The sequence below is a fragment of the Megalobrama amblycephala genome, linkage group LG19 (genome assembly GCF_018812025.1).
Source record: "Megalobrama amblycephala isolate DHTTF-2021 linkage group LG19, ASM1881202v1, whole genome shotgun sequence".
NCBI classification, from domain to species: domain Eukaryota; kingdom Metazoa; phylum Chordata; class Actinopteri; order Cypriniformes; family Xenocyprididae; genus Megalobrama; species Megalobrama amblycephala.
In genome coordinates, this window is record NC_063062.1 from 8,000,579 (window position 1) to 8,012,760 (window position 12,182).

The following is a 12,182-nucleotide window of genomic DNA, read 5'->3' on the forward strand; positions in this document are numbered from 1 at the left end:
AACTAAAAGAGGAAAGAGGACTGACAGTATAACAATAGACAGAGGGGGAAAAAGATCTAGCTCAACGAAGAGCTTTTTTTTTCTTCTTCTTTCTTTTTTGCTATTTGCATAGTTTAAAATAACTGCACATCTTATGACGTAAATGTGAAGTAGTGTCTTGATTAATGCCTGGTTGTTATTCTCCAGAAGGGCAGGTTATTTTTTCATGGTAATTTTAAAGAGAACGTTCCAAGTTTAGTACAATTTAATAGACTGCATTTGTGCACTGAGGCATTATGTTGTTCACCACAGAAAATAATGTTGACCTGTCTCTTTAGTGTAAACAGTACTATAACACACCTGCAATGGACGTAAACATGGAAAAACAGTGACAAATGAAAAATTTGTCAAATATCTAAATTAGCTTTTCTTGTTTTGAATCCAGAACATTCCTTAAAAAGCAGATTTTTTTTAGCATTTAGCAGAGCTGAATAACTTTTGTCATGAATTAATACAATTATAAACATAACATTTTTTTTCTCCACACAGAGAAAAGAAGAATCAGAAATGGCCATGAAAACCATGAAAAGTTGTGTTTTACAAATGTATGATCATTTATTTAAAACCATTCAAATGTTTGGGGTCAAATTCGTTCTTTTTTAACATTATAAATGTCTTTGCTGTCACTTTAGATTAATTTAATGTGTCCTCACTGAATAAAAGAATACATTTCTTTTAAAATACGAAATCTTACTGACCCCAAACTTTTCAACAGTAGTGTATCTTCTGTTTGATTATGAGATTATGACTGCCAACTTGAATATTTACAATGAATTTTCCTAAATGCTTTTCAACATGCATTGTGTGAGACTTTTGACTTGACCTTTGAAGAACATTTACAGACTGGGGGTCTTGGAAATGTAATCAAAAACACTTCTGACCTTTTTCATAAGACGTGTGGAGTCTTCACTAATCTGCATAAAGCGCATGATGACGTTGTTCAGATAAATGTCGCTCAATGTCGCATGATCTTTGCTCTCCCGTCGAACCTGGTTCAGCAACAGGTACCAGCAGTTCACCGGAGACAAGAGATTCTGGTCTTTCCTGCATGTGAGAGAAACAGACACTGATCAAACATAATGAAAGACTCCTGTCTGCGAGCTGTCAGGACCAACTGTGCACTTAACTCATGAACTGGATGAAACCACAGACAGATCCATCTTCCCAGCACCCATCAGGATGTTTTAAGAGCCATTCACGTGGATCACACACACATTAACATCCCTCTCATCTCTTCCCTTGATGATACATGGCCTATTTAAGCATTCAGGATATGTGGATACTTTGTAGCATGCATGCAGAGCAACAGAACCGTGAGTTGGACCTAAAAGTAATGTGGAACATGATGTGCTTCTGGGACATATGGGAGATTCAGAAAGTTTCTGGGTCAGGACTCTCTCCAGATCATTACCTACCTGCAATATGACAAACACTGCATGTAGTATTTCGTTATATATTTTCATAATTATTTGTATAGGGACAGCACAAAAAAATGACTATACTTTATTACCCAGCTACAACAGAAATAAATACATCATACACTGTAAAAAATTATTTTCATGATTTGTTATGTATTTGTTTTGTCAAATCAACCTCAATAATTAATGTGGTTCAGATAACATACAGGTGCTGGTCATATAATTAGAATATCATGAAAAAGTTTATTTTTTTATTGTAAATTATTTTTAAAAAATGAAACTTTCATTTATACTAGATTCCCTACAAGTAAAGTAAAACATTTCAAAAGTTTTTTTTTTTTTTTTTTAATTTGTTGATTAGAGCGTACAGCTAATGAAAGTCCAAAATCCAGTATCTCAAATTATTAGAATATTTACATTTGAGTGTCATTAAATGACCATCCCTTCAGTATAAATTCCGGGTATCTCTTGTTCTTTGAAACCACACTAATGGGGAAGACTGCTGACTTGGCAATGGTCCAGGAGACAATCATTGACACCCTCCACAAAGAGAGTAAGTCACAGAAGGTCATTACTGAATGGGGTGGCTGTTTACAGAGTGATGTATCAAAGCATATTAAATGCAAAAGTTGACTAGAAGGAAGAAATTGGGTAGGCAAAGGTGCACAAGCAATAGGGATGACCACAAGCTTGAGAATACTGTCAGGTAAAGCCGATTCAAACACTTGGGAGAGCTTCACAATGAGTCAAATGAAGCCGGAGTCAGCGCATCAAGAGTCACCACACTCAGACATCTTCAGGAAAAGGACTACCAAGCCACTTCTGAAACAGAAACAATGTCAGAAGCATCTTACCTGGGCTAAGGAGAAAAAGAACTGGACAATGAACAGTGGTCGAAAGTCCTCTTTTCAGATAAAAGTAAATTTTGCATTTCATGTTGAAATCATGGTCCCAGAGTCTGAAGGAAGACTGGAGAGGCACAGAATCCAAGCTGCTTGAAGTCTAGTGGGAAGTTTCTGAAGTTAGTAATGATTTGGGGGGCTGTGACATCTGCTGGTGTTGGTCCATTGTGTTTTATCAAGTGCAAAGTCAATGCAGCCATCTTCCAGGAGATTTTGGAGCACTTTATGCTTCCATCTGCTGACAAGCTTTATGGAGATGCTCATTTCCATTTCTAGCAGGACTTTAGCACCTGCCCACAGTGCAAAAACCACTTCCAAGTGGTTTGCGGACCATGATATTACTGTGTTTTATTGGCCAGCCAACATGCCTGACCCCTGAATCTATGGGATATTTTCAAGAGAAAGATGAGAAACAGTCGATCCAACAATATACAGATGATCTGAAGGCTCAATAGTGCCTCAGCAGTGCCACAGGCTGATCACTTCCATGCCATTGAGTGTACAAATGAACATACTTTAAGGAACTTGAAATTTCTGTTTTGAAAATCCATTTTTTGATTGATATTAGGAAATATTCTAATATTTTGAGATGCTGGATTTTGGACTTTCATGAGCTGTACGCTCTAATCAATCTAAATCATCAGAATTAAAAAAAAAAAAAAAAACTTTTGAAATGTTTTACTTTACATGTAGGGAATCTAGAATATATGAAAGTTTCATTTTTAAAAATAATTTACAATAAAAAAATGAACTTTTTCATGATATTCTAATTATATGACCAGCACCTGTAATATTACCAATCGCCTTCATTGTATTAACTCAAATTTTTAATTTCAATGAACAAAAAATTAAGGCAACCAGGTAACTTACTTTAAGTTAAACCAACAATTCTTTTTTACAGTGTAGTTGAAAATTAAAAGTTCAGTGTCAGTAAGATTTTTTTAAAGAAATTAATACTTTTATTCAGCAAGGATGCATTAAATTGATCAAAAGTGACAGTAAAGATATTTATAAAGTTAGAAATAGTAATAGCAATGCTTGTTATATCAAGTCTAAAAAAAAAAAGAAAATGTTGCATTCGAGGAGGAGGTGACATTGGCAGCTGATAGAGATTTGGATGTAAGTAAGGAAGTATTTTTCAGCTCCATTTCCCTCCACTACCCTCCCTGCAAAACAGGCAACGCATTTCATCACTGCAGGTGAAGGAAATATAATGTATCCGCACCAGATGAGTTTTTGACCTTAACAGTGTTCTTCAAAAACAGGAAACAAACTAAATCCATGAAGATGATAGACATTCCTTAGAGTAGCTGACTTGTTTAGACAGCCAGGGTTGGAGGATCAGTCATCTATGCGAGACTGGATCAAATGGATAATCTAACTGAGCCAAAAGCCTAAAGATGCATGGTCGCAATACGAACACGCCAGGGATTCACATCGCAGGGAGAATTATGGGAGTCTGCGCGCTTTCTGTCAGTCTGCAATTACTGTAAATCCATTCACAAGACCGCCTCAGCCTCTAGAGCATGCATTCAGGTCTGTGTGTACTGTGTATAAAGAATCATCCACTAAATGTCCTGTATGATTCAACACAGTCAAGCTGAGTTGTCAGGAAGTGTACACATGATTCGGATTCATATAGCAGCAAAAATAGCTTTTGCTTCCTCAGCACTGAAATGCATGAATAAAAAGGCAACAATATTAAAGTCATAAGACCAATACGTGCATGGCGGGCATGAGTGGAGATTAAGAGAGAACTTGGTCTACCTCACAAACCCAAACATAGAAGTAATGGTGTGAAATCTATACAAAAACTTCATACTAGGGTTGCCCCCCACTAAAGATTTTCCTCGTCCAATAGTAGTCGTTAATTTAGTAGTCAGTCAATACTAGTCGCCAATGGTTGACCAGTGACAAATATAAAGGTCTTCTCGTTTTAGACTTCTAATTCGTGAACGGTGTTTTGGTTTGCTCTCTACTCTGCACCTCCGCGTTCGTCATTGCGTCCGGGTTAAAGGTTGCTCTTCCGTCCAAATCGACTTGCACATTCTGCGTACGTCATCCGCCGGAAGCTAGTTATTTGAATTTTTAAAGTTTTAAATATGGATATTTTTCTTACAAAACCGCATCACTTCAGAAAGCTTTTATTAACCCAATGGAGTCGTATGGATTATTTTTTTATGGATGGATGCATTATTTTTGACTTCAAAATGCAGCCCACCATTCACAACCATTATAAACCTTGGAGGACTAAGGATATTTTTAAATATATCTCTGATTGTGTTCGTCTGAAAGAAGACAGTCATATACACCTAGGATGGCTTCAGGGTGAGTAAATCATAAGATAATTTTCATTTTTGTGTGAACTTTCCCTTTAAGACTCTTCTCGTTGACTAACATTTAGTCGACTATTAGGGGGCAGCCCTGCTTCATACTATATCAAAATAAAATATTTAAAAGATGTTAATTTCATAACATATACATTTATGTTATTTCATAAAATTTATAAAATAAGAAATCAATAATGTATTTCAATTTATAAAACATATTAAATGTATACTGCATGAATGAAAGTTTAGTGTGACTGCAGAGGCAATAGTTGAGGAAGCTCTAAGGGAAATGGAGCATGTGTCCTCAAGGTCAAGTCCATGGGAAGCCCGGATTGTAACAGGCTGCAACCATTTACATTACAGCTCCATCACAGGAATTCATTTGAGTTGTAGAGTCTATTAGCTCAAAGCCATGGTGGGAATAGGAGTGATGATAACTGGAGAGGAAGTTGTCACACTGGGTAATCAAAAGACATGATGAGTTAATTTAGAAAAGCACGTGACTAATCTGAACTGATACAAAAGCAGCCAGTACTGCTGAGTAGAGAGCAGAGAGCCAGCTGCAACATTAAAGGCTGCAGTAAATCAGCAGTACTGCTCAGACAAGATTAAATAACAACTGGCCTCAAAGTGCCCACCTCGCCCTCCAAAGGGCTATACAGCGGCCACCTCTCTACTGCACTCCACTGCACAGCTCACATCTCGGTGCTTCCAAATCACTTCAAGTTCACAGAGCAGAATTTGATCATAAAACTTCAAAATAAGCTGAGAAGAGAAAACAGCCAATAAAAAAGCTCACAGAAATTATGGCAAAAGAGAAATATGACTCGATCATCTCAAGTAATTGAACACTTTTACACATTTTAAATTACTCCAGAGAGTGAAGATGAACTGGAATGAAAGAAGGTGCATCAAAACCTTCATTATTTCATCATTATTTACTTACTCTATTGTCATTCCAAACCCTCATGATTAACTTTCTTCTGTGGAACCAAAAATTTGATACTTTAAAGAATCTTCACACTTTTCCATATAACAAATGTTCACACCGAACAGCGCTGTAATTGTTATATATTTGTCATTAATTAAAATAAAGTAGAAATAAAACAAATATAAATATTAGTTTTAAAAAATACTTTAAAAGGTAGCAAAAATCAGAAAAGTTGCCTAGGCAACTATGAAATAAAATAAGTTCAAGGACTAAAATTATTGTTCATTTATTTCAGTTTTAGTAAATTAAAGCTATATAAAATAATTTTTAGGGAATGATATAAAAATGAATGATGAAATATGTCTAAATAAAAAAAAAATTAATTGTAGGGCTGTCAAACGATTAATCACGATTAATCATATACAAAATAAAAGTCTGAATTTGCCTAATATATGTGGGTGTACTGTGTGCAATTATTATGTATATATAAATACAAAGACATTCATGTATATATTTGAGAAATATATTTTTATATATTTTATATTAAATAAATAAAAATATTTTGTACATAAATAACATTTCTCTTAAATATATACATTAATTTGTGTGAATTTATATATACATATTAATTACACACAGTACTCATACATATATTAGGCAAACTCAAACTTTTATTTTGTATGTGATTAATCATCAGCCCTAATTAACTGAAGCATTTAAACATAAATTTGTGAATTATGAATTTATGAGGATTTAAATAAGTCTAATTGCCCCTGAAAACCCATTAGAAATCCCATTAAAATTTTCTAAGACAGCAATACCAATGTGCCGGTTCCCAGGTGTAAGCAAGTCTATATAACTACATTGGTGGCAATTACCCAAATGAATTACACTTGCTTATCTATAATCACCAGTGGCATAAACACACCGCGACTACAACCGATGCAGTAACTACATCAACACTGTAGCCAGAGGAACTTCATTCGTTGTTGGTGTAAAGATCCTGCAGATCGCAAACATTATATTGACAGCTCATCGATTGTGAAATGCCAGAGCAAACTAGAGCGCTTCACTGAGGGTTTGGCAGCCAACAGCAAGGTCATCAAAATGAATGTGAGTGAAGGTGCAATCATGCAGACAACTAAAACCGAACAAACTTACAGGGGCATAGCATATAATCATAATGCCTTATATGAAGTGCATTGCATTTCATTGTAGGTGTGTAACCAAAGACAGATTCAAACCTACTGTACCCTAAAAAATAGGTAGTGTTTCCTATACAGGAAATGTGTCCTTGAGGAAAGTTTATTTGTCTAAAAGGTATCTGTGAAAAGACAAGTAATCAAAAGGAAATCCGGTGTCCAAGGAGTGGCAGCTGGATGATGAACATAATTAAATAATTCCCATCTTGAGTCCAGCACCCCTCCCTGGGCAAACTGTATGTTATGCTTCTTAGCTCAACAAACACGCGCACTAAACTAAGTCGATTAGTCACCACGACAACAGTGTCATCTGGGAGAAGTTTAATTACACAGCTCACAAATACCCTGCCTTGTAAATGTGCACAAGTGTGGACAGAAACTAGTGGAGTGGTCATGACTGACATCAATAACTAGAGGGTGGTGCGAATGCTGAAATATAGCCTACAACTGTTAAATTACAGGAATTGACACATGAAATGAAGTCAAACTTTTTTCATTCAATATTTACTGGAAATTCACTCAAAAAACTTTCTCAAAAATCATTTTTTTTTAATATTTTTTGAAAGAAGTGTCTAACAAGGCTGCATTTATTTGAGCAAAAAAACAAATTTTACAACAAAAATTTGTGAACTATTTTTAAAATTTACAATAAATGTTTTCTATTTTAATATATTTTAAAATGTAATTTATTTCTGAGATGGCAAAGCTGAATTTTTAGCATCATTACTCCAGTCTTCAGTGTCACATGATCCTTCAGAAATCATTCTAATATGCTGATTTGGTGTAACATTTCTTATTAGTGTTGTCAAAACTACCAACCGCGATACCAAATCGGTACTGAAATGCTTTGAGCGCTGTTGAGCGGATTCGTAAACATCTCTGATTAGCCTTTGTGTTCATATGCTCATCAGATATGACTGTTATCGGCTACAATGATCAACACAGGGGAGCGTTTGAAAGCACACAGAAGTGTTTGAATTTGAAAGCGTTTTGAAAGCGGAACCGGGAGCTTTTAAAAGCAGGGAACATTTGACCAGTCCGCTAATAGACGGCTGCTTTCAAACGTTCCCGTGTGTATCTGTGTAAGGACTCGGTGAAGAGCGTCACTGATGTCTATTTACAACATGTTTTTGAAGCGTTGATCATTGTAGCCAATCACAGACATATCTGATGAGCGCATGAACAATTGCCTATCAGAGGTGTTTACAAATCCGCTCAACAGCGTTCAAAGCGTCGCATTTTTAAAATTTCAGTACCGACTTGATAAGCGGTCGGTAGTTTTGACAACACTATTTCTTATATTACCGATGTTGTGCAGTTGTAATATTTTTGTGGAAACTGTGATATGTTTTTTTTCAGGATTCTTTGATGAACAGAATGTTCAAACAGAACGTATTTGAATAGAATTTGTTGTAACAATGTAAAAGTCTAATATGTTTGATATATTTAATGCGTGCTTGCAGAATAAAAGTGAGTGTAAATTGTGTATAATGTAGTGTCAAGGCTGCTGGTAGATTGAAACTGGCACAAGGGAGCTATCGCTTCTCTTGGTCAAGCAGAAATGGTTATGGGGCGGTACAATATTCTCTAAAATGGCTAATTTATCACCCTAGCACTTAATTTGTAGTTGAATTAGATCCTGTGGTCAATTCGATGTTATTACTTTTTTCTATCCACAATCCTCTACAAAAGTCATAAGTTTTTCAGTACAAAACATGGATAATTTTGGTTAGGAACTAACCAAATCCATAAATACACTAGCTATGCATGGTAATGTGACCACATTTATCTGATATCCAACTTCCAGGCCCAATCCATCACACTTTGCACTGAGAGTCACCTGAGATGCTCCTAGTGCTGTTGAGAAGATTGATTCTCTGACTACAAGAGTAAACAAGGTAGAGTAAACTGTGTTTCTTGACAAACAGTCACTTAATCTTTCGTCTCGCTGGTTTTGCAGAATTCTGCTGACTGCATATATCAGGCCAACTTCAACAAAAGGGGTAAAACACACCCTCCACTTTGGCTCAGCTGGCCTCATCTCGACGCCATTGGTCAGACATCGGGCCAGACCTCTGGACGACGGAACAAATTGGGATACGATCACAGCGGCAATGGTGTGGACCTCTTTGCTGAAGCCCTGTGGTTACAGAAGAGTCCAAATTTAGCTGAAAGACCTGGTAAAATGAATCGAAATGCTTTTTAAATGAGCCGTTCTGACTAACAACTCTGGGATGTGGATATCCCAGTTAATTACAGACAAATCTGCAAGCTCATTCTGATGTTAATTCATTCAACAAACACAGCTGAGCTAAACTGGCTTTAGAAATGGCTGTCCAACCTAGTTTAGTTTATAGTTTTTTAATCTCTCAAAGACAAAAACGCAGACCTTCACCAATAACCTCACACTGTACTGTGTACCCTTCTTTACTTCTGCATCTGTTAATACTCTGTCAGGTATTTAAAAAAAAAAAAAAAAAGAAGAAAAAAGGAGATTTTGGCATCTTTAATTTCAGAATATGGTAGTGAGTTGTGTCAAGTATCTTATACTTCTCTCAAACCAACAGGCCACATAAACCACAAGTGCCATGATGAGATTCTCCAGTGCCTCCAGTTGTGCACACAGCTGCTGGACTCATTTAGGGCTCTTAAACCAGCATTTGGTCTATTTACAGAAGTGAAAAGCAAACACACTCAATATTTTGAGTTGTACTGGTGGTTTCTGTACCAACATTATGTAGATGTAGACTGCCTTCTCCAGCCAGTGACTCTGCTGGCATAACGAGACCATGATCCTTTCAACATTTCATAATGTTCGGTGTCTCAATACTGCACTACACTGAGAATAAATCAAAAGGAAAAGATGTTACAAGGGATAGTAATAATAATGGTTAAGAAAAAGACTCACTATAGGCTCATTGATAGATGTATATATTTTGATGTAAAATCTACAATATCAAGAAGCCTATAATGATTATTTCTTAATCATTATGATGATGGGATTTTTATATTATACAATAATAACATATAAATATAAAAATAATATGAAAACTATATATAAATGATATACATAATTCAAAATATATGGGATAATAACCTATTTGAAATGGATTCATCATTCATATATTTTAGAGCTGTCAACTGATAAAAACTAATTAAAAATCATATTTTTATTTGTATAATTTCACACTGAATTAATGTAAAAACAACATATACAAGATGGTATATTTTAAATATTTGTTTAATGGCACCTTTTTACTAGGTTCTATGAATGAAGTCCAGTACTACTGCTACTGAAGTCTTGATTTAGCCATTAATTTTATTTACTGGCCCCGTCAAAAAAAAAAAAAAAAAAAAAAAAGTGCTTTAAGATTTTCAGGTGGGTCTAACGGTAATTTTCAGTTAGGAAATATACAGAAATTGAATGAAGTAATCAAATGTAAAATAACACACACAGTCTTTGCTGTATAATTACATATAGATTAATCCTTATTAAAAGGTACAAAAAGTTCTTCAGTTCTTAATATGTATGCATCATTTGAAAATAGTTCATATATGGCACAAAGCACACATAGCAATTTAGCAGAAGTCAAAATGTTCAAAACATTTTAGATAATAATAATGATGCTGTGGATCAGTGGTTAAAGATCTGGGACGGAAAGATTCAAACCAGAAAAGAGTCACCAGTAAGGCAACACACTCACTTATATTGCTGGTGGTCCTTGGTGCTCCTGGTCTTGGCCATGAAGCGCTCGGCAAGCTTCTCCAGGTTCCGTGAGTACTCCATCTCGATCTCTGACTTCTTGCGGAAGAAGTCCTGGAGGTCCTGAAGGAGCTGGACCCTCATGTCTGTCTGCTGCTCCAGACATTTCTGCTGTTCCACCAGTTGGGCTCGAATCTCTGAACAAACACAACCAAACATTGTTCGTTGTAAGAGTCTCTCAACAGGAATCATGAACGGAGTGAAGGCAAATCATCACAGTTTCATTGCACACTTCAAAAGTTCTTTGGAGACCTCTTGCTAGCAGCTCAGCGAAGTCAGACTAAAATTTAAAAAAATGGCCAGCAATGTATCTTCTGTAAATAAACCATCCAGATTTGCCCTGAGCTAGTTTCATTGTGCAGTATCAGCAATACTACAGTAATCCAAGCTCATCAGGTGGAGCAGGTAATGCCCTTGTGCTGCATTTCATTACAGCCAGAATGAGGAACTGTCCCAGAAACTAACCTAATGGCTCTCTAAAGCCAATGTGAGTACAGCTCGTACAGCCATGTAGGCACTCCACTTCATTTAACAAGCATTTTTTTTTGCCCAAATTACCTCCGGTTTCCTCATGTGATTGCCCCCTTGTCATTTAAAATGGAGCTCATTAAATTTGCAGCTCACTGTGGAGGCTCAGTAGCTCCATACCATAATATACATTCAGACTTCCTCTCTCAGACCTCAAGTGGCCCAACATGTTTAATGTATTTTTCATAAATGTGGTATCTGAACCACAAAGTCCAATTTGACAAGTTACACAATAACCAGATGCTCTAAAAGCACAAATATTTCAACAAAATTATGGTAATTATAGCCCGGGTGAGCCCTCAAATAATCATATCAATAGCCTGTCTGACTGTATTAAAGAAAAGAAATGGCAAGAAAAAGCATTCAAGTTTAAACATGAAGTGTAGATTATAGGGGTGCAAGATTATATTGATAACAGTGAATATTGTGATATTATGTTTGAAGATACTGCATCGATTCTCAAAAACGCTGTATCAATATTTATTTATTTGTTTACATTCAAGATTTGTGGCAGCGGCTTTGTGTAAAAGGGCACCTATTATGCCCCTTTTTAAAGGGGTGTTTATGTGAAGTTTTAGCTCCAAATACCCCACAGATCATTTTTATAGCATGTTAAAAATAGCCAGTTTTAGGGGGTGAGCAAAAACACACCGTTTTTGTGTGGGTCCCTTTAAATGCAAATGAGCTGCTGCTCCCGGCCCCCTTTCAAGAACAGAGCGTACCAGCAGCTCATTTGAACAAACAAGAGCTCATGCAACAAACAGGACAATCTCAAGCACTGCAAATGTCAGAAACTGTCAGTAATGGTGTTCTGTTTGAACCGGAGTCAGACAATGATGCCCAAAGAGCCAGAGAATATATGCTGCATGGAGATAGAACAGGTATAGTTTAGTTTAAAGGTGCCATCGAACATTTTTTTTTTACAAGATGTAATATAAGTCTAAGGTGTCCCCTGAATGTGTCTGTGAAGTTGCAGCTCAAAATACCCCATAGATTTTTTTTAATTAATTTTTTTAACTGCCTATTTTGAGGCATAATTAGAAATGCGCCGATTCAGGCTGCGGCCCCT

The 12,182-nt window shown here is 36.1% G+C and overlaps 1 protein-coding gene across 1 annotated transcript in view; it reads right to left on the minus strand.

Annotated features, from left to right (window-relative positions):
* Positions 1-12,182, minus strand: part of srgap1a (SLIT-ROBO Rho GTPase activating protein 1a) — a 132,131-nt gene that overhangs the window by 86,492 nt on the left and 33,457 nt on the right. Inside the window, 2 exon segments of the mRNA XM_048168700.1 lie at positions 921-1,083; positions 10,527-10,722. Of these exon segments, the coding sequence (XP_048024657.1) occupies positions 921-1,083; positions 10,527-10,722 (359 nt within the window).